Source organism: Staurois parvus, unplaced genomic scaffold (assembly GCF_062004578.1).
Source record: "Staurois parvus isolate SC_StPar_1 unplaced genomic scaffold, SC_StPar_1.0 ptg000721l, whole genome shotgun sequence".
In the NCBI taxonomy this organism is placed as follows: Eukaryota; Metazoa; Chordata; class Amphibia; order Anura; family Ranidae; genus Staurois; species Staurois parvus.
Window position 1 is genome coordinate 1,780,253 of NW_028318517.1, and position 24,392 is coordinate 1,804,644.

At 45.1% G+C, this 24,392-nt stretch overlaps 1 protein-coding gene across 1 annotated transcript; it reads left to right on the forward strand.

Moving 5' to 3' along the window:
• Nucleotides 1-21,420: 21,420 nt before the first annotated feature.
• On the forward strand, nt 21,421-22,783 carry LOC149445423 (uncharacterized). The gene is made up of 2 exons (XM_089653850.1): nt 21,421-21,867; nt 22,360-22,783. The coding sequence occupies exons 1-2, from the start codon at nt 21,703-21,705 to the stop codon at nt 22,645-22,647; spliced, it is 453 nt and encodes a 150-aa protein (XP_089509976.1). The 5' UTR covers nt 21,421-21,702; the 3' UTR covers nt 22,648-22,783.
• Nucleotides 22,784-24,392: the final 1,609 nt, after the last annotated feature.

Sequence of the window (24,392 nt, forward strand, 5' to 3'; positions counted from 1 at the left end):
ATACATTTCAGTACAGAAGGAATAGGAGGGCCCGGCCCGTGGAGCTTACAATCTGAAGGAAGGGGGAGGTGATACAAAAGGTGATAGCTGCGGGGGATGATCTGGTGGAGGTGATTCAAGTACAGTTCTTAGGTGGAGGTGGGGTAGGTCTTCCTGAATAAGTGAGTTTTCAAAGATCGCCTAAAGGCAGACAGGGTGGGGGCTGACCGGACATGCTGTGGTAGGTAGTTCCAGAGGATGGGAGAGGCTCTGGAGAAGTCCTGGAGGCGAGCATCGGAGGAGGTGATGGGGGAGGTAGAGAGGAAGATATCTTGGGAGGAGCGGAGCGGGCGATATGGACGATATCTGCAGATGAGGTTGGTGATGTAGCTAGGGGCAGTGTTGTGGATGGCTTTGTAAGTTGTGGTTAGTATTTTGAATTTTATATGTTGGGTTAGTGGAAGTCAGTGAAGGGATTGGCAGAGAGGGGCAGCAGTCGCTGATCGGTTGGTAAAGTGTATGAGTCTAGTATGAGTCAAGTTTTGAAGGGCCCAGACTGTGGCTAGTAATGCTTTCTCACAGTCATTGGATGTGATGTGTACAGGTGACAGGGAATTACTGGCATAGGCAATGATTGGTTCAGATTGTCTTGTATTTGATCCAGTACAGCATTGATACTGAGGTTTGTGAATCCAGTTCCCAGATAGAAGGGTTTTCCTCCTTCTGGATAAGCCAGGCACGGGGCTTGGGTGAGTTTCCTTGTCAGCTCATTCATGGCTCGCTCCTGAGCCCCCCCCATGTCCATGGTATATTCTTCTTTAGTAATGTCAATAAAGGTTTCCTGATTTCTGCCTAGTCATCAATAAACGTACGTGAGTAATTCATCACACCCACAAATGATCTCACGTCACTGATGTTGGGAAGTGTTTTACACTTCATCACGGCCTCCACTTTCTTCTTTTGTGGATTTAGGCCTTCAGAGGTCACTTCATGTCCAAGGAAGGTGACTTTGGTACGGCACCATTGGGCTTTCTGTAATGACATTGTAACACCTGCCTCTCTCAGCTGATTTAGCCCGTCTCATGTTTTGGATATGCTTTTCAACAGAAGTACTTTTCAATAAAATATCATCCACATATGTTACATTTCCTCTCTCTGCAGCATCAGGCATGGCCTTATGTAAGAACCAGCAAATTCATGGCCTGAGTTTATGTAACCTAAAGGCATACGGGTCCAGGTATATTGTTCTTTATCCAAGGTGAAGGCCAGTCTGCATTGGTCTCCAGGACTTATCCTGACTGTCCAATAACCTTGGGCACAATCCAGCGCAGTAAAGATCTTGGCTCCCTGCATCTGTACCAAGCATTGGTCAATATATGGGACGGGTCAGCCGGACATATATACACATTTGTTGAGCTGTGTGAAGTCGGCACACAGACATCATTGACCATTTGGTTTAAGGATCCCTAAGACAGGATTATTATAAGAACTGTGCACCGGTCTTATCATACCTCTCTGTAAGGTTCCTTATGATTTCTGACAACGAATCGTAACACGCTAGAGGAAGTCCATATTGCTTGATATAGACGGGAGGTGCATCAGGATCAGTCTGGATCCCGGCTATGTGAATGTCTGTAACACCAGTCATAGGAATCTTTACAAACATATCCTGGAATCCCATAAGGACTTCATTTAGCCGTTGGTGCTCTGGGTCATTAGATCATCCATCAGTGAAGGATATTTACATTTTCATCGTCTTCCTCAATCCTGTCAGTGAGGTCATGATATTCCTTTGTTCATTAAGAGGAGGATTAAATATAAGAGAGGATTCCTCCACCTTACAAGTACCTATCTCAGAATGGAAAGCAGACATTGAGCGAATGGTGAACAATCCTTCAGGAGAAGAATGAAATGTTTGCTCAACTATCTGTTCCTCGGTAAGGAATTGTTCAGGAATAAGGCCAATACTTGTATTATGAACCCCAAAGGTGCAAGAATAGGAATCTAAAGCCAAACCAATTATAGTGTTTTGGGGCAAAGAGATTTCATTTGGGGCTCCATTATTAATAATTATTTGGGTTTTCAATGGCTGGATATTCACCATTGGTGTAGGATTTACCAAAATTCCCAATTGTTGCATCTTATTTGAGAGACATATAAACGCATCAGGATTCTTTTTGTCCTTTTTGTACCTGTATAGGTACATCATGTGGTACTAATATGTTTCCTGCATATGGCACTATCTGGGATGATTTAAGGGCTTCATGTTCATCTATACATTTACATAGATCCCCTTTAATCTGGTCCACAATGTGGAATTTACCAGATCCATGTGTATGGCAAAGTGATGTACTACATCGTTACCAATGTAAATCTGATACCGGGGCTCAGTGATTACCAGGAATAAATGATTGGCCGTTTTACCCCCAACTGAAATGGATAACATGCATTTGGCAATAATATTATGACTTTTGGAGTCATTATCCAGATCATGGATCCAGTTATCCTGAGGGTTGGGATACCTGACTACTTTAGGATTAGACATTTGTTTTAGTAGATCTCTACTAATGTAACTATTTCCCGGCGTAAAGCCAGTTTAGCCTTTTTAGTACTTCCCAGGTCATTGACTTTGAAGGGAAAGAACACATCCTCATTCACCTTTCCAATCCTTGCCAGGAATTGTGTATGATTACTGAACCCAGTAGAGTCAGTATCTTCTCTATGGAGGTGAATAGAACGTCCCCTTCCAGGCAGACATCTCTGACTCTTTCAGGGGACACACATATGGTGTTCTCCTCCTGTCCACATAAGGTGGAGGTAGGTGTTGCCTGTAAGAAGGAAACATCTGGAATTTGGCTTTTCCTGAAATGGACCTCAATAGAGTCCGGTCTTTCCTCCATCACGTGGCAGTTACACGGATTGTGATAGGATTGGGAGTGCTCATAATTAATTGGCACATTGACCTGTGACCATATAACCTCACTGATAAAATCAATGACAGGGTTTCATCTCTGAAGGAGATCTATAGCAATAATTAGGGGTCATAGGGCAAACCAACTAGCAGTGTGGGATGGCAGATTCTTTTATTTCCCACTATGAAATGTAGCCAAGCCGTACCTGATACCTTCATGGCTGTACCGGATACACTCACAGGTTTTGCTGGGAAACTTTTCACCTTTATATTTCCCTGAAGAGAAGTCTTGGATTTGTTGGAAATCTTTCTGAGTTCTAATAGTTGCTTGGCTCCCCGTGTCTAATAAAGCCATGATCTTTGGTAAATGATGATGTCATTCCACTTCAATGGAATACCTTTTGTCAATGTCCTGTAATGGGCAGAGGTACCTTGGGTGAGAAGTGAAGGTGTCTTTATGCTTTGTCTCATCCGCTGACCCCCCCTTCTTCTTCACATGGAAGCTCCTTGGACGGCTTGTCACGTTTTCATTGTGGAGGATTCTGTGGGCTGTAATACAGAAACACAAACATTCTGCCCCCCCCTTACCTTTTGGTATAGGACAGGTTCCATCCTTCTCAGACATACAGGCACTTGGCTTCATTTGTGCTCTCTTGTTTATCGGGACATTACAGGCATTATCATTGTTTGATGCTTTAACCTGTTCATTCCTGCTTCCTACTGAGGACGATTTTCTGCAGGATTGGGATTCCCGAAAAAAGGATTCTTAGTGTTAGCAGTGAAGAAATTGGTTATTTCCCCATTTGTTCTGCTAATACACTGAACTGACCTGCATCTGCTCCAGGCTTCATATAGATTACTTCTACTTTTCCAATGAACTTTTGGGTTTGGAGTTTTGGAATTGGATGTCTGGGATCTGACAGAACTTTCTGTTTCAGAACCAGATTGGACCTTTTTCTGGTTGGACCTGTAATTCCGGTAATAACCTCCCTGATTTCTCCTGTCGCTTAGTAAATTGATGCTTTTTGTCTGAGTTGTCAGTGACGGGGACCTTCTTGAAATCCAGATTGGGTTTAGACTTCTTCTGACTGAGAGGTCTGGAGCTTCAACAACTTCAGCATAACTCCTTTTTGGGGATTCAAACTTTCTGGGATCCTTTTTAATCTGAGCCTCAGCTAGGTTTTCTGTGGGCTTTGTAAATCTCCTGCCCTGAGACTCTTCCCCATGCTGTAATCCAGCGTAGAGGGCGGTCCTCTCTGTCAGTAGCCAATCCAGAGTTTTTCTGGGATTGTAATCTCGGGCCAAAATCATTTCTTTTTTATTTGGGAAAGCATCATAAAACAATTGGACACATTCAGGGCTGTCATAATCAGGATCTTTTCCAGCCAGGCTGTAGGCATTCTTGAGAACTGACAAAAACTCTCGGGGACTTTGATTTGGCCGACATTTTAAAGACAAAATGTCTCTTTTATCAGCAGTAGCTGAGCGGTAGGGACCAAATTCTGCTTTTATTTCTGATACCACTTCAGACCATCTTATTACACCCGTGTCTCTGAGGCAAGTCAAGAAATTCCTGTGCTTTGGCTGAGACACCCATGGGACAAATTCAGTTTTCTGTTTGTCAGAATTCAAACTTCGGGTCATCATCGCCTCCTCGAAGGTTTCTGTGTGATCAATTATAGAAGGGATCCTTTCTTAGTAAAGAGGCCCACAGTTTCTGTTAGGAATGGTATCACTTTGGTGGTATCATACACAGGCCTCTGGGATTTTCTCTCACTTTTGGGGTGTTTATGAAGTGAGATGGGTCTTAATTTAGGAAGATAATGTTCCCTACTGGAAGGCATTTCATCCTCATCTGGGGGGTCACTGTAGTTACTCTCAGATTCTGAAGCCTCTGATTTTAATGGGATTACAATTTTAGGCCTCATAGAATGGTCTGGGTGTGAGCTGCTAAAGGGTTCAATGACATTTGTAGTCTGCCAAGTAGAAGGTGTAACCCTTGTACTGCTGGCTTTTAGCTCCTGTGTCTCTGGTACCAATTGCTGATATGTGCGGTTCTGGACATCTACCTCATGCTGGAGATGGGTATTCGCAATGCTCAGCTTTTCACATTCTCATTTCTAAAGTTGATTTTATCCCTTTACAATCAGACAAATCCTCAGAGATCTGATCTAGATTCTTAACCACCTCCCATCCAGCCGTTGTATATAAACAGCCAGATGGTGGCAGTGTCATGTTTCACATGACTGTCATATGCCTTTAAGTGTTTTCTATATTTTTTCTCTGCTCCTCCCTTTCCTTTGGTTTAGTTAATGTGGTATAGATAGCCCTCCCCCTTTCCCAGGAATACATTGCAGCTCTAGCCTCATGGCATGAAGCAGGAAACATTATGATCTTTTTGACCTATTAAATGTTCATTGTTGTAAGAGTCTCTCAGTTTATGGAATAAACTTCACAAGATCTACAAGATGTCTTATTGATTGAGTCACTGACTGTGGTATCCAGCTGAGGTTGAAGTTATCGCTATCTCATCACAACTGTAAGTTACAGAGATCACACTATCAATGCTTAGATTGGAGAGACAGAACAGGCAATGCAGAGGCGGGTGGCTGTTTATAATCAGCCTCCCCGCCCCCTGCTTGTGCACGCTCCCTGGGAGCATGCAGCAATGCGATCCGGTGCCCGCTGTGTCCTCCAGACACAGTGGAACACCGATCGTCGTACGGGACCTCTGTGTGAGGTCCCAATCATGTGATCACCGATTGGCCAATCAGTGATCACATGCAGAGTAGTAAGCTAGATGTCACTTCTGACATCATTGCTTACTATGTGTGAAATCTGTGAATGATCACAGAGGTCACATGGTACAGGGCCATTCACAACAGCCTTGTACCATGTGACAAGCTGTGACCAATCACAGCTCACGCAGTATTTATCAATGGCTGCAAGAATGCAGCCAGAGTGAAGGAGAAATGATTGCTTTTACAGCCTTTATGGGTGTAAAATAATCAGTGTAAAAAAAAAATCTTCATCATCCCCCACAAGTAGTACAGTGTCACCATGGTGACACTGTACTGCTAGGGTGACAGTAGGTAAAAAAACATAAATAATATTCTAAAAAACATTTTTTTTTAAATTATAATTTTTGGTTATACACTAATTTTGTTTTTTTTTTTTACTAAAAAGATAACGGAATACATTTTGTCAAAGTTTATGATGAAATATCAGAGGTCCTCCTCCTCCTAGACCTCTCCGCGGCCTTTGACACAGTCGACCACCCCCTCCTCCTTAATAAACTACTCTCCCTTGGCATCAGAGACACCGCTCTCTCCTGGTTCTCATCCTATCTATCCCAACGCTCCTTCAGCGTTTCCTACAACGGTGCCACCTCCTCCTCACTCCCCCTCTCTGTTGGGGTCCCCCAGGGCTCTGTCCTTGGACCCCTTCTCTTCTCCATCTACACCTCCTCCCTTGGCAAACTCATACACTCTCATGGCTTCAATTACCACCTCTATGCTGATGATACTCAAATCTACCTCTCCACCCCTCACCTCACCCCCACATTCTCCGCCCGCATCACTCACCTCCTAAACGACATCTCTGACTGGATGTCGCTCCATTTCCTCAAACTCAACCTCTCCAAAACCGAGCTTCTCATCTTCCCCCCAGCCCGCGCCCCCCCCCATCCTTTCCATCACTACCAACAACACCACCATCAATCCCGCCCAACAAGCCAAGGTCCTTGGCGTCATTCTGGACTCAAACCTTTCCTTTCAACCTCATGTCAAATCTCTCACAAACACATGCAGACTCCACCTCCGCAATATCGCCAAGATACGCTCCTTCCTTACCCCAGACACTACTAAACTACTCGTACACTCCCTGATTATCTCACGCCTTGACTACTGCAACTCCCTCCTCACCGGCCTACCCCAGTGCAGGCTCTCCCCGCTTCAGACCATCCTGAACTCAGCGGCCAGACTCATCCACCTCACCAGCCGCTCCACCTCTGCCACCCCCCTCTGCCTCTCCCTCCACTGGCTCCCCATTGCCCAACGCATTAAATTTAAATTACTCACCCTGACCTATAAGGCCATTCACAACACTGCCCCTAACTACCTCACCGACCTGATTCCCAGGTACCACCCTACCCGTACCCTTCGCTCTTCACAAGACCTCCTTCTATCTTGCTCCCTGGTCTCCTCCTCCCACGCACGCCTGCAAGACTTCTCCAGGTCCTCCCCCATCCTCTGGAACTCACTACCCCAATCCATCAGACTGTCACCTTCCCTCCTCACCTTCAGGCGCTCCCTGAAAACCCACCTCTTCAGGGTAACCTACCCCACCCTCACCTAACAGCCGCTGCCCTTCCCTCCTCCTACCACTCCATCCCCCACAGCTGTTTCCTCCTGTGCCTCTACCCCCTCCCTCCTAGATTGTAAGCTCGAAAGAGTAGGGCCCTCTAACCCCTCGTGTGCTGTTTGATGTTACTGTTCTGTTTCATGTATTGTCCCCCCTCTATTGTACAGCGCTGAGCAAACCCTTTGGCGCTATATAAACTCGATAAATAAATAATAATAAATAAATATTATTTATTTGCAAAATTTTATAAGAAAAAATATTTTTTCAAAATTTTTGGACTTTTTAATTAATATAGCAAAAAAAATAAAAATCCCAGTGGTGAATAAATACCATCAAAATAAAGCTTTATCTGTCTGAAAAAAATGCTAAACAATTCATATGGGTACAGTGTTGCATGACCGCGCAATTGTCATTCAAAGTGTAACAGTGCTGAAAGCTGAAAACTGGCCTGGACAGGAAGGGGGGGAAAGTGTCCGGACTGGAAGTGGTTAAAGAAGCGATCAATTCTTTATTTTGCAAATAATGTTTCTTAAAATTGAACATTTTATCTGACAATTGTTCCATCTCAGCAGAAATGTTTGTAGATTGAGTTTCTATCTCATGGAGTTTTCTCTGTAAGTGTTTAACATTCTCAGCCTCTGGCCTGATATCCAATTTTGCTTTATTTAATTGTTCTGCCAATTCAAAAATGACATCAAGAAATTCTGGCCGAGATTTATGCAGCCGTGTTTCTTTTTCTTTCTTTGTTTTATCCTCAGCTATTATATACAGATAGCCAGCAACACGTGAATCATCAGAGCAGATATCATTTGTATACCCTGGAATCCTACTCCACATTTCAGTTACCCAATCATTCATATCCTGCTTAATGTCCAACTTATCTTTCACAAAAGACATCCCCTGAAATGTCACCAATTCTCTGACATCTCTCTGACTCAGAATAGCTTCAGATTCGGCACCAGAATGGCTGCATCTACTAGGAACACTTCTCACATCACACATTTTCTGTATTTGTAACTGACAACAGCGCTTTCAGAACCAAGAAAATGACAATAAAATATCTGTACTTGCACCATTATATTTTTCTAATGTAGGCAAATCTTGGTGGGATCTCCGAAATATGACAGAACTTTATCTGTGAGGAAATAATCCGTATACAATTCATGGAAACAGGCGGGATCTGGAATGAAGGAGATTCCCTACTAATTCTCAAAAAGTAACCGACATCCCAGTTCTGTATTTGTGATAATTGGAGGACAAAATAAAAAGCAATAATGTGCAAAAATATATATTTATTAATAATATAAATCAGTGCAAAATGGGGATGAAATATAATAGGTGATGATAAATAATAAACAATACAAGATAACAGTACAATGATCTAATCCACAATAATGGGGAGAAATACAAGCCAGCAATTACTTCCAAATATTAATGAATTACATCCAACTGTCTGGAAATGTCGTGTAAGAAATCAGTAACTCAGCAACATGTGACAACAGATATACAAATCCCCCCCGTGATCTCTCTACACCCAGATATTCAACGCTCAATGTGTACCTTGCCATGACTTGATCTGGAATCCCATACACAGGCCAATCCAATCCGCTTACAATCTGAGATGAAGATGTAATGTTACATGAAGTAGTCTACCTTGTCATATATATACTGTATACATCCGGATAAACCATTGACTAGAAGACAGAATCAGCTTCAGGGATATGTAAAATAAATCTTCCCCAGAGGAGTGAAATGATAATAATTTATACTGCAGGTAAAATGACGTCACATCCCCTCCTGTGCTCACCAGAACCGTTATCGGACTAAACAATGTATCTGGAGATATAAGGGGAGTACAAGTTATCTGAGGAAAATGAAAGTTCTAGTTCCCAATATGGACTGTATGGTGTCAGTGATGTCAGCTTTCAGTGCGCTCACTTCAGGGGGTGTCTGTGTCCGTCTGTTGTCCCTTGTCTCCTGTCTTGTGAGGTCTCTTTGGTGATGTGGTCTCCTCCGTCTCTTACTTTTATCCCCACATAAACCTAGGCAGGCAAAGCTTATCTTCACCTAAAAGTGACCTCAGACTAGGTGTCATTTCTCTATATAAAGAGTTCAATGACCTGAAGGGGGCAGTATAGGATTGGGAAGGATTTGGGTCTTCTGGAACATGACAAGGTCTGGAAGGAGGAGTAGAAGATTCCATTATTAGCTGAGGGCAGGATAGGCTTCCCTAAAGAGATCGGTTTTCAGAGATCACCTAAAAGTGAGCAGAGTAGGCGATAGTCTGATAAATTGTGGTAGAGAGTTTGAAGATGGGGAAAGCTCTGGAGAAGTCCTGCAGATGAGCATGGGAGGAGAAGAAAAGGGAGCTAGAGAGCAGGAGGTCATATGCGGAGTGGAGAGTACGGTTTGGGTGATATTTAGAGACAAGATCGGTGATGTAATTTGGGGCGGAGTTATAAATGGCTTTATATGTTATTGTTAATGTTTTTAATTTTATCTGTTGGGCAATGGGAAGCCAGTGGAGGGATTGGCAGAGAGGGGTGGAGGACACTGAATTGAGACCAGTGGAGGGATTGGCAGAGAGGGGTGGAGGACACTGAGTGGAGGCCAGTGGAGGTCTTGTCAGAGAGGGGTGGAGGACACTGAGTGGAGGGATTGGCAGAGAGGAGTGGAGAACACTGAGTGGAGGTCAGTGGAAGGATTGTCAGTGAGGGGTGGAGGACACTGCATGGAGGCCAGTGGAGGGATTGGCAGAGAGGGGTGGAGGACACTGATTGGAGGCCAGTGGAGGGATTGGTAGAGAGGGATGGAGAACACTGAGTGGGGGCCGGTGGAGAGATTGGCAGAGAGGGGTGGAGGACACTGAGTAGAGGCTGGTGGAGGGATTGGCAGAGAGGGGTGGAGGACACTGAGTAGAGGCCAGTGGAGGGATTGGCAGAGAGGGATTGGCAGATACAGAACAGTTAGTAAGGTGGATGAGTCTGGCAGCAGCATTCATGATAGACTGAAGAGGGGATAGCCTACGATGAGGTTGGCCAATGAGGAGGGAGTTACAATAGTCAAGGCGAGAGATAACAAGGGAGTGAATAAGTTGCTTAGTGGTTTCCGAGGTTAAGAACAGGCATATCTTGGAGATGTTGCGGAGGTGAAGTCTACAAGATTAGGACAGCGATTGGATTTGGGGGTGAAAGGACAGTTGGTTAGTCTAGGATTACACCTCGTACCCTGGCAGGAGGGGAGGGACTGATGGTTGTATTATTGGTCTTGATGGAGAAGTTAGTAGAGGGGGCACGGGAGCTCAGTTTTGGAAAGATTGAGTTTGAGGAAGTGGAGTGACATCCATGCCGATATGTCACTTAGTAGGTTAGTAATGCGAGAGGAGACTGAAGGGGTGAGGTGAGGAGGAGACTGAGGGGGTGAGGTGAGGAGGAGACTGAAGGGGTGGGGTGAGGAGGAGACTGAAGGGGTGAGGTGAGGAGGAGACTGAGGGGGTGAGGTGAGGAGGAGACTGAAGGGGTGAGGTGAGGAGGAGACTGAAGGGGTGAGGTGAGGAGGAGACTGAAGGGGTGAGGTGAGGAGGAGACTGAGGGGGTGAGGTGAGGAGGAGACTGAAGGGGTGGGGTGAGGAGGAGACTGAAGGGGTGAGGTGAGGAGGAGACTGAAGGGGTGAGGTGAGGAGGAGAAAGATAGATTTGTGTGTCATCAGCATAGAGATGGTACTTAAAGCCATGGGAGTTTATCAATAAACCAGAAACCATGAAATAGAATATACAGAACAAAATGGCTTCCAGCATGTCCATGTAGAGATGATAAGTTCAGCCTTCCTGTTTCATTCTGTGAGCCCAGAACAGTTCTGACAACCTGGTGATCTATGATTGGCTCATATCCCTGTGGGGTGGTAACCTGTAGGCACCTGCTGATCTACAATCGGCTCATATCCCTGTGGGGCGATAACCTGTAGGCACCTGCTGATCTATGATTGGCTCATACTCCTGTGTATCCTGTTCAGATGATGATTACAGAACTCCCAATGTTGTTCATGTAATGGAGTGCACAGTGTGTTCCATCCAAGAAGGGCAGCAAGGTAGAAGCCGGCAATTACAGGCCAGTGAGTCTAACATCGGTGGTAGTCAAGTTAATGGAATCACTCCTGAAAGGAAGGATCATTGATCATCTAGAAACACACAACTTGCTGGATCCAAAGCAGCATGGCTTTACTGGGGGCAGACTCGACTGATTGGACTTTTTTACTATATTACCAATGATTTGGACCAGGGTGGTGCTGTGGACATAGAATATCTTGACTTCAGCACGGCAAGTGATACAGTTCCACATAACTATCTAATACAGAAGTTGGACAAGCTAGGACTTAGCCCTTGGGTGGTTCAGTGGATGTGCAGTTGGCTAAAGGAGAGATACCAGAGTGTGGTTGTAAATGGGGTTCACACGGAACAGAGACCAGTCACTAGTGGTGTACCCCAAGGCTCTGTACTGGGTCCTGTTCTATGTAATCTATATGCAAGTGATAGAACTAAAGGGTTGTTGGGTAAGGGGATGTCTCTTTGCCGATGACACAAAGGTGTGTAATAGGGAGGATATCCCTGGAGGTGTCTGTAACATGGAACAGGATTTAGCATTGCAGGAAGATTGGTAAAAAAGTGGAAATTGCAGTTCAATATTTCAAATCTAAAATAATGCACCCAGGAAAAAAGAATCCCTTGAGAAAGTACAACATTGGAGGTACAGTGTTGTCCAGCACTTCAGAAGAAAAGGATTTTGGGTACTTATTTCAGAAGATTGCAAAATGAACAAACAGCATGGCCAGGCAGTGGGGAAAGCGAATAGAATTCTAGGATGCATCACTAGAGGGGTCACCAGCGGGAGGAAGGTATGACAGAATGCGGCATCCGACCTCAGCCCTTCTCACCAACTCGTGACCGAAGGACCAGCCGATCTGCCACTTGCGTAACAATGCCACTCTCAGTTGCGCCCTGAACAAAGATTTTCCAGCTTGTGGGACTACAATCTATGTGCCAGCAGCCTGAGAGCGATTGTTACTGGTTAATTACGCAATTAACCCTTCACACTGCCACCACCACCTTTTTACAGAGAAGGAGGAAACTCACAAATCTTAGCAGTAACACTATGATATTAGTATAAGTGTCTGTAATACACACTGTCACCTCAGACAGGGATATCAGAGGATTATTACATACAGGAACACTCTTCCAGGGACAGGGAAATTCAGAGGATTATCACATACAGGAGCACTCTTCCAGGGACAGGGATATTCAGAGGATTATTATATACAGGAACACTCTTCCAGGGACAGGGATATTCAGAGGATTATCACATACAGGAGCACTCTTCCATGGTCAGAGATTCTTTAATTTGCATTAAAAGCTTTAGAGACAGTTCAACACTTTTCAGAAAATAGGATTTATTACTAAAAAGGTCAAAATGGTGCAATAAAAATATTTAGAAATAAAGATGTAACAAAGATATAAAGAGAGCAATAAAACAACAGAGAAATAAAAGAAAGGAGTTCAGAAGACAGAATACTTGCAATATCCTTGGTTTTAGCAGAGTCCAATTGTCCGAACAAAAAGATTGCCTTGGCTCTCAAGTCTGTTAGATGTTTTCTGATTGATGTTAAATGAGAGCTGTCTTCTCCAGGCTGTCAGTCTTTTTCTACCATATTAAAGGGGTGTCTCCTGAGAACAAATGACCAATCATCCAGTTTGGGGATGGGTGTTAGGCGGTAACCAAGGTTATGACCAAATCCCTTACAATTTTATACTAAGGTCAATAACCTTCAATAGGTACAGGTAGCATCCTAGCAACTGGCAGATTAATATTTAGAAATATATTCTATACCAGTGGCAGACTGACCATTTGGAAACTCGGGCACTGCCCGAGGGCTCGGGGTGAGTAGGGGGCCCCATGAGATTCCCCTGGTACCTTTTTCATAGGCTTTTTTGAGTTTGGGCAAGGACACAGGGGCCCCATGATCCCCTATTGCCCAGGGGCCCCATGAGTTGTCAGTTCACCCCTGTTCGTAACACAAAGATACCAAACATAGCATACCCTTGTCACCCAGGAGGAAAGAGACTGCTTCTTCTCTCTTGTAGGCACTAACATAGTAATGTAAGGTCTTGTGTGACTCATATTAAAATGATCTATCTGTATATATACTTCATATTAATGTGCCCAGTTCCTGCTGAAGTTTATAAATTGTATGAAAAATGACTCTTGTGGAATGTACGTTTTATGGCACGCTCTGCCCTAATAGCCTAACAGGTCATGACTGACTGAGTTATTGTTTTACAACCGGGCAGAGGGAAGTGGTTTTCCAGCAAACCCCCTGGAACCAGACTAATTAGAGGTGTACAGCCCTGGAGCTGATCTATCTGTGTTTTATTTAGGATAAGAGATCCTGTTGACATCCGTCAACTTGTAGCTATGCATTCCATGGACAAAGGGATGAGGGAGGACAGAAGGGAACATGGCTGAAACCTAACAAGATGGCTGTCATGTACAACATCTATGCCTCTATTGCACACAATCATCACAGAAGGAGGTCCTGATTCCTCTATATAGATCTTTATATTGCTAGAGGGGTCACCGGCAGGAGGAAGAAGGTCCCAATTCCTCTATATAGATCTTTATATCACTAAAGGGGTCACTGGCAGGAGGAAGGAGGTCCTCATTCTATATAGATCTTTATATCACTAGAGGGGTCACCGGCAGGAGGAAGGAGGTCCCGATTCCTCTATATAGATCTTTATATCACTAGAGGGGTCACCGGCATGAGGAAGGAGGTCCTGATTCCTCTATATAGATCTTTATATCACTAGAGGGGTCACCGGCAGGAGGAAGGAGATCATGATTCCTCTAGATAGATCTTTATATCACTAGAGGGGTCACCGGCAGCAGGAAGGAGGTCCCGATTCCTCTATATAGATCTTTATATCACTTGAGGGGTCACCAGCAGGAGGAAGGAGGTCCCGATTACTCTATATAGATCTTTATATCACTTGAGGGGTCACCAGCAGGAGGTGGAAGGTCCTGATTCCTCTATATAGATCTTTATATCACTAGAGGGGTCATGAATCATGCTGAGTCCTCTCTGGGTAGTTATGTCTGAGACTGCAGAAGGACCCATGGCTGTTGAGACATCTGACTTGGTTGGTAATTGGTTTTCCATGTGCTCAAGGATTCTTTTGCAACCTCTGCACCATGTAAGACAAGGCAGAGATTGATTGCAGATGTCCCCTATTGCAGAGGCCTCCCTTTCAGACTCCATCATTGGCTGACTGGTACTGTCATGTACCTGATGGGGGACTGAAATGACGAGATTGGCCTTACTTGTGTCACTAGCCCTGACCCCACTGGAAGAGGAACAGAGGGTGTCTAGGGACCAGGGGGACAAGAGCGCCAGCAGGTGTTGTTTGCAGCTCTTGCAATTGGAGACTTTGGAAGACTGATGAACCTCCAATTGAGGCACAGTAGTGATATGCAGAGCTGGTATGGTAGATCGCCAGGTGTGCACCAGAGCAAGGCAGGAAGCAGGCATGGGAGACAGGAGCAATGTCATAGGAATAGCCGGGGTCATTAATGGGCGGACAGCAAGGTACCAAATCATAAGCAAGCCAAAGTCAGGAGCAGAGCCGAAGTCAGGAACCAGTATCAAGCAGGGGAGTAATCAGAGTCAGGTCAGGAACAAGCCGGGTCAGCAACAAGGAAATCACACACAGGAACGAGCAGGAAACAGGGAACAGCTGAAGACCAGTCAGCACTCAGCACAGGCAAAGGCACCTTTTAAATAGTCCACCTGGAGCCAATCTTCACCGTGCATGATCGTGCATTTCTGTGCACATGCGCACGTCTAATCACCAGCCGTCTCACGGGAATTCCCTTACAGAGGGGTCACCGGCGAGAGGAAGGAGGTCCTGATTCCTCTATATAGATCTTTATATCACTAGAGGGGTCACCGGCAGGAGGAAGGAGGTCCCGATTCCTCTATATAGATCTTTCTATCACTAGAGGGGTCACCGGCAGGAGGAAGGAGGTCCTGATTCCTCTATATAGATCTTTTTATCACTAGAGGGGTCACCGGCAGGAGGAAGGAGGTCCCGATTCCTCTATATAGATCTTTCTATCACTAGAGGGGTCACCGGCAGGAGGAAGGAGGTCCCGATTCCTCTATATAGATCTTTCTATCACTAGAGGGGTCACCAGCAACCTCATTTAGAATACTGTGTCCAGTTCTGGAGACCTCACTTACATAAAGGTATTGATAAGATAGAACGAGTCCAGAGACGGGGAATACAAATAGTGATATCAGGAGAGACTTCAGGAACGTAACATGTCCAGTCTGGAGGAGAGAAGGGAAAGGGGAGACATGACTGAAACCTTTACATACAACAAGGGAGTGAATAAGGTTCAGGAGGGCAGGATTTTCAATATGAAACCAAAATGAAAAACACGAGGACATGACCTCCAACTAACTGGAGGAAAGTTCACAACTAATCTCAGAAAGTACTATTTTACTGAAAGAGTAGTTGATGCTTGGAATAAATTTCCAGTAGAGGTAGTGAGCCAGTGACAAATCACAGAGATCATCACAATAGTACACAATGAATGGTTATGAATGAAAGCCATTCATTGTGTACAACTGTCATATGATCACTGTGATTGGTCATAGCAATCACATGGTACTGGGCTGGCCAGATAAAATGATCTGTCATTTGGTGGACACAGCAGGTGACATATCAAGATATAGCAGAGCCACTAGACTTGGAGGACTTCATATGATGTCCTCCCAGGATGGGAAAGATCCCGCTCAGCTGTCATTCTGCTATAGGCCTAGTGGGAAGCAGTTCATTACAGGGGACACTGTACAGGTTCTATATGTAGTCTGGGGGGTCCCTGTGGAAGTCCATGTGTGGACATTTCTACCTATGATAAATGACAGGCTAAACCCACCTGGAGTCTTTCTCCACACCTGGAGTGTGCTGAGTTCTTGGAGAACGTCTACACAGTGTTTCCAGATTGGCTTTATCACCCCAACGAGCTCGCTCCAGTTCATGGATGTCATCATTATGTTTGGAGGATCTCACCAGTCAGGAGCCTTTCCTGTCATCCTACATGTTCCCTTCTGAGGATTGTTCTATCCTTCCAAACAAATGTATGAAATCATGGATGAGTCCTCCTTCTATGTGATCTAGAAGATCTTCAATCACAATGTCTTTATGGATGAAGTGGATGGCCCAGTTTATATATTATTTATTGCTTTACAGCTTTATTCCCTCCAGGATTCATTCTTTATTTATAGAACCATTCAAGGAAGTGTTCTTACTGTGAGAGATCTCCACCACCATTCCTCTGTGACCATTACATCCTTGTCATTTATGTCTAACATCTTCATTATGAGTGCATTGATATATATTATTATACTTTAGGATGTATTTTTGTATTTTTTTTACCCAAAAAGATCTGTTTTGGAGGTCTCTGTTTTATTATGTATTTTGTTTTTATCTTGTGTTCTGTGTCTTTAAGACTTTTCTATCTGTAGTAAAATATATTATATAAACAGTTGGTTGCATAAGAGTTAGGTTTATTGTTTCTTACTTTTTTTAGTTCTTTTTGATCTTCCCTGGTATCTCTGTAAGGTAGATACAATGCAGGAATGGTTATTAGGGGATGTTTCTCGGGGCTGCAGTTCCTCTGAACTCCACAAGATGGTGATCTTATTTCTCCCCAGACAGGACTTCTCTATGGGATACAGATAGGAAGTGATGTCAGGTACAGACAGGAAGTGATGTCAGGTAGACAGGCCATTCCGAGAGGTGAGTGGGGAGGAAGCAGATCAGAGACATTGGTGGACGTGGCAGCAGAGGAGGTAATAAGATGTTATTTCCTATTTACACCCAGTAACCTCACCGTCACGTCCGTCGTCACGTCCATCCTCTTCCTCCATAGTCACGTCCGTCCTCTTCCTCCATAGTCACGTCCGTCCTCTTCCTCCATAGTCACGTCCGTCCTCTTCCTCCATAGTCACGTCCGTCCTCTTCCTCCATAGTCACGTCCGTCCTCTTCCTCCATAGTCACGTCCGTCCTCTTCCTCCATAGTCACGTCCGTCCTCTTCCTCCATAGTCACGTCCGTCCTCTTCCTCCATAGTCACGTCCGTCCTCTTCCTCCATAGTCACGTCCGTCCTCTTCCTCCATAGTCACGTCCGTCCTCTTCCTCCATAGTCGTGTCCGTCCTCTTCCTCCATAGTCGTGTACGTCCTCTTCCTCCATAGTCGTGTCCGTCCTCTTCCTCCATAGTCGTGTCCGTCCTCTTCCTCCATAGTCACGTCCGTCCTCTTCCTCCATAGTCACTGTCAGGGCTCTGGGGTGTGACCAGAGGTATGTGACTGACGCAGGGAAACGCAGGCTTTAGATAAGTTATAAACAATATAATTTATTAAAGACTAACAATACAAACATAAACGCAGTGCAATACTAAAACATAACACAGTGCAAATGAACCAAACCAAACCACCCACAGATAACAGTACATACAATGCAAGCGTCGTCAGGCAGCCCGGGTCAATAACAATCGGGCAGGTAGGAATAGGGGGTCAGGCAGAGAATGGTCGGGGTCACAAGCCAGGGATGAAACAGGAGAAGTCAGCAGAGGTCCGGAATCAGGCAGGGTCAGCAACGAATCAGTCAGACAGGAACAGGGATGCAGGTAACAAGATACAGGGCCCAGGAAAACCACACACCAAGGCAGAGACTGCAGGTCTGGCCATCCCTTAAATACACCTCCGTAATCAGCTTCAGGTGTTTGGCTGGATGCAAGGTTGAGTCTCTGATTGCCGGGAGCACCCGCTGGCCAGCCCTGGTACTGCAGCCCACAAGGCAGGTGAGTCCCACCATTACTGGCAAGTATATTCCTGACAGTCACTGTGATGTCTTTTATCTCCAGCAGATGATGATACACACATATATAGTGTGGGAACCCAGATGAACCCCTTCAGGGGCAGAACATTCCCCCACTTCCGGGGCCGGAACATTCTCCTCATTGTGGAGATAAATTCTAGTAATATGGTCCTCTAAACAAACAGCACTGACAATAAATAGACAAGACAAGGACCATCCTGACCATACATGGCCTACAAAGGACAATGATGACACTACACAGGCAGCCAATGGGCAATCATTACACTATGTAGCCAACACAATGATGGAGTGCCGGGGTCAGGAGTATGGAGCATAGAGCCCCTTACATTGCTGCTCAGGAGGAGGAAAACATTCCTTTTTAACAGAAAATGTATATAAATCTGAGGCTCTTTTAGGAATATCTGGGGTTTCAAAAAGAAATGGGGCTTTATAGCGACTAAAACATTTAATATGTGTAACATTGTTCTGTTTATCTCCTCCTCCCCTCCCCCGCCTGTCTCCAGCACCGCACCCGGGGACTAGTAGGGAGGGGAGATTCCTTGCAGTGTAATGAGAACCGATTGGCTGCTCCTCAGGAAAGGGGAGTGTCCGGCTTATCTTTTATCCCTTTCACTCCCAGAGCCATTTTTGCATTTTTTGCACATTTAAAAAATCATTTTAGCCTGAAGATGACACAAAACCCCCAAAATATAGGTTTTCTAAAAGTAGAGACTTAAGAGAATAAAATAGCGGCAGTTCTATTTTTTTATGTCACAAAATATTATCACAAAGTCTAGGAAATGCCAAATTTCACTAAAAAATACACTTAAGTTAATTTCAGGGCACAAAAAAGCAATAAATGACCCATTTATGTGTAAAAATATAAAAGCCGAGGTTGCAGCGAGTAAATAGATATCCAACATGTCAAACCTTAAGTTGTGTGTGCTGAAATGGTGACAACCTTTAGTCCCGGTATTATCTATAGGGGACACATTTATAGCCCCTTCTAGGTCATCAGTATAGAGTACGGAGGAGGTCTGCTCCTAGAATTATCCTCTCATTCTGGTGTGACCGGCGATATGTAACGTGTATCACAATCAATGTTATCACGTGTAGGCGCTCCAGCGTGTGCTCTTACGTTTGGGTGTGCATATATGTGGGGGAGGGGGGGCCTCAAAATGTTTTAAGGGGAGGAGTTATGTACTTGGGTGTAACTTTAATTCTTTGCATTTAAAAAAAACATTTTTACTTAAGGGGACAAAGTCCTCTATGTGATGACTTTTGATGACAGGTTCTCTTTATTGAGACATCCAGGGTCTAAAAGACCCCCAATGTCTCCCCTGTACTCCATTGGATGGAATGTAGCGCACATCGCACCGCATTACATTCTTTGCCGGCCTCGATGGTCGGGAAATCTGTCATAACGTCACTTCTGGGTCAGGACAAGAAGGGAGTGAACGTGTCCGCTCTCCTCCATCCCCTCTACCCTCCGACACCCGCTGACCCGGGCCCACAGATGGGCAAGCAGAGCCGGGGAAGCATAGTAGGTACAGGAGAGGATCACACACACGGGGTGGCAGAGGCTGGCACCTGAAAGGAGAGCCCAGCGGCTTGCCCTCAGCAGGGATAAAGATTAAAAACAATACTTGCCCGGCCCCCAGAACTACATGTCCCGGGCGTCGGGCGATGTAAAGTGACCATCCCTGCATGATGAGCCGACATTGACCTCACAGCACTGCCTCAGAGCAAACTAGTCATAGGAAGGATCAGATTTATCATTCCTTGTCTGCAGATCTAATACTCATCAAAACCAGTTCAGAGACCAAACAAACCCAACAGAGAAAAGGGGCCCCGGACCTCAAAATTGTAGTAAACACTAAACAGTCCAAACAAATAGTCTTCCCATGGGGGGAGTAGTTCTTCAATGTCCAGCAACCCTCCTATTCCCCCCTCACATCCACATCCTATTATTGTGTGACCAATACCATCCAAATCATTCTTACTTTCATTTCCCAAAGTTATCCGTCTACAAGGAGACCTGTATAGATCACATGATGGCACCAATGAGGATGGAGGAGGACCGGAGTCACATGACTGAGAAGATACTAAACCTCACCCTGGAGATCATCTACCTGCTGACCGGAGAGGTGAGGAGGATTCTGGGAGGTCACATGACATCACTCTTATCTCTATTAATAAAACACAGACCTGACCAGAGAGGTGAGGAGGATTCTGGGAGGTCACATGACATCACTCTTATCTCTATTAATAAAACACATACCTGACCGGAGAGGTGAGGAGGATTCTGGGAGGTAACATGACATCACTTTTATCTCTATGAATAAAACACAGACCTGACCGGAGAGGTGAGGAGGATTCTGGGAGGTCACATGACATCACTCTTCTCTATTAAAAAAACACAGACCTGACCTTAGAGGTGAGGAGGATTCTGGGAGGTCACATGACATCACTCTTATCTCTATTAATAAAACACAGACCTGACCGGAGAGGTGAGGAGGATTCTGGGAGGTCACATGACATCACTCTTATCTCTATTAATAAAACACAGACCTGACCGGAGAGGTGAGGAGGATTCTGGGAGGTCACATGACATCATTCTCATCTCTATTAATAAAACACAGACCTGACCGGAGAGGTGAGGAGGATTCTGGGAGGTGACATGACATCACTCTTATCTCTATTAATAAAACACAGACCTGACCGGAGAGGTGAGGAGGATTCTGGGAGGTCACATGACATCACTCTTATCTCTATTAATAAAACACAGACCTGACTGGAGAGGTGAGGATTCTGGGAGGTCACATGACATCACTCTTATCTCTATTAATAAAACACAGACCTGACCGGAGAGGTGAGGAGGATTCTGGGAGGTCACATGACGTCACTCTCATCTCTATTAATAAAACACAGACCTGACCGGAGAGGTGAGGAGGATTCTGGGAGGTCACATGACATCACTCTTATCTCTATTAATAAAACACAGACCTGACCGGAGAGGCGAGGAGGATTCTGGGAGGTCACATGACATCATTCTCATCTCTATTAATAAAACACAGACCTGACCGGAGAGGCGAGGAGGATTCTGGGAGGTCACATGACATCACTCTTGTCTATTCTGGTCAATAGACCATTTTATTTTTGCACACATTTAGATGATGTCAGGTGGTTGATATTGTTTTATTTGTCTCCTGATCTGTAGGATTATGTTGTAAAGAAGAAGTCTAGTGGGGAGCCAATCTCAGGAGGATGGAGCAGAACCCAGAGCCTCACCATGGTGCCTCCATCTCATTCTCTGATACCTGAGAGGGAGAAAGAGCAGAAGATTCTGGAACTGACCACCATGATGGTCCATCAGCTGACAGGAGAGGTGAGCGGTGCCGGGAATTCTGGGACATTCTCCAGTAACAGACAAGGGATGTGTCTGGATGGTGACTGTATCATTGTGTGTGTCAGGTTCCTATAAGGTGTCAGGGTGTCACTGTCTATTTCTCCATGGAGGAGTGGGAGTATTTAGAAGGACACAAGGACCTCTACAAGGACGTCATGATGGACAATCAGCAGACTTTGGGTTTTGTGAAGATTGTAAGGAAGGAATTTCCCCGGAATGAGACGATATTGAAGCTCACCCTGGAGATCCTCAGCCTGCTGACTGGAGAGGTGAGTGTAATGAAGGGGTTAAATCTGACTCGGCTGTACACTGGGGGGTATTCAGAGTCACTTGAAGTCTTCTGATGTTCTGTAATCAATAACGACATCCACACAAGTACTATGAATACATAAAGTGTCCGGGCTCTATGAGATTTGGTTATAGCACAAGATGGCGGCATTGGTTATAGAAGAGAACAATCTCAGCCTTCGTCCAATCAGGGAGACCCATGATTACCAGCATGCCACGCCCACTGACCACTAAATCCATGGGTGACATTTCCTGGTGGGTCAGTGAGCCTTACTAGTAAACCATTAGTGACTCTATTATATGACTTCTAGAAGGAGCTATAAATCTGACCCCATTGTCATCATATCATTGGATGGAGATGTCTGTCCTTTGCTGAGTCGGCACATTGTGGCCAATCCCTGGAGAATAAATCTAGAGCTGACCATAGAAGTGAGGGATTATGGGAGAGTGAGATTTATCTTTGTATCACACAGAACTGTACAGGAGTCATGAAGAAATCTACCGACAATGACACCAGAAGGAGATCTCATCGTATGACCACAAGATCCTCGAGAATCCAGAATCCCATCATCATCCCCCCACCTCCATCCCTGATCCCTACAAGACAGAAGACACAGAAGATTCTAGAAGTCACCAAGAAGATGATGGAGCTGCTGACAGGAGAGGTGAGCGGTGCCGGGAATTCTGGGACATTCTCCAGTAACAGACAAGGGATGTGTCTGGATGGTGACTGTATCATTGTGTGTGTCAGGTTCCTATAAGGTGTCAGGGTGTCACTGTCTATTTCTCCATGGAGGAGTGGGAGTATTTAGAAGGACACAAGGATCTCTACAAGGATGTCATGATGGACAATCAGCCGCCCCTCACATCACCGGGTAAGAGGAGACTTTATTGTAAAGGAGAGAGCAGTACAGAGGATCCACCTAGATCCCCCATCATCTGATAAACACATAGAAACAATGGATTCAGTCAGTGTGTGTGTTTCCTACAGATGGATCCAGTCATGGGAACCCACCAGAGAGATGTCCCCGTCCTCTGTATTCCCGGGATTCCACACAGGAAGGTCACACCATCCCTCACTATTACAAGGTTGGTGGGATGGAGAATCTAGAACATGGAGATGATATGTGGAAGTGTATGTGACCTTACATTTTACAGATGATATTCTCTCTCATTTCCTTGATTTAGAGTGGAGATCCAATCGATATAGAATTTGAGGTGAAAGCAGAAGAAGAAGAGGCGTATGTGAGGGATGATCAGCAGTCTATGGAGGAGGATGGAATAACGGGGACATTTATAGAGGAGGACACTCCTACAGAGATCAGCACAGGTGGGTCATGAACACTAAATCCATTCCTCCACCCATACTGCTCACTGATTGGTCCAGAGTAGGGCGGGGACTGGGTGATATCAGCCTGTAATCCCCTGGTCACTTTCCTGAGCTGTGTTCCCCGTCCTGTATTCCTGGATTTCTCTCGGATAATCTTCCTTCTCTGTGCTGCAGACAAAAGAATCCAGGACTTTCCTACAGCAATCCCCCCTTATCCCCCCTTATGTATTATACATGGTGATCATATCCCCCCCTTATGTATTATACATGGAGATCATATCCCCCCTTATGTATTATACATGGAGATCATATCCCCCCTTATGTATTATACATGGAGATCATATCCCCCCTTATGTATTATACATGGAGATCATATCCCTCCCTTATGTATTATACATGGAGATCATATCCCCCCTTATGTATTATACATGGAGATCATATCCCCCTTATGTATTATACATGGAGATCATATCCCCCCTTATGTATTATACATGGAGATCATATTCCCCTTATGTATTATACATGGAGATCATATCCCCCCTTATGTATTATACATGGAGATCATATCCCCCTTATGTATTATACATGGAGATCATATCCCCCTTATGTATTATACATGGAGATCATATCCCCCCTTATGTATTATACATGGAGATCATATCCCCCCTTATGTATTATACATGAAGAGCATATCCCCCTTGGGATTTTTAATATCAGACCCAATATTGTTTATAAATATATTAATAAGTCGGGGTCCCAACACTGAACCTTGGGGTACCCCACTAATCACACTGAACCTTGGGGTATCCCAAGTATACCACATCCACCGCCACCCCTCTGTCCAAGTATACCACATCCACCGCCACCCCTCTGTCCAAGTATACCACGTCCACCGCCACCCCTCTGTCCTAGTATACCACGTCCACCGCCACCCCTCTGTCCAAGTATACCACGTCCACCGCCACCCCTCTGTCCAAGTATACCACGTCCACCGCCACCCCTCTGTGCAAGTATACCACGTCCACCGCCACCCCTCTGTGCAAGTATACCACGTCCACCGCCACCCCTCTGTCCAAGTATACCACGTCCACCGCCACCCCTCTGTCCAAGTTTACCACGTCCACCTCCACCCCTCTGTCCAAGTATACCACGTCCACCGCCACCCCTCTGTCCAAG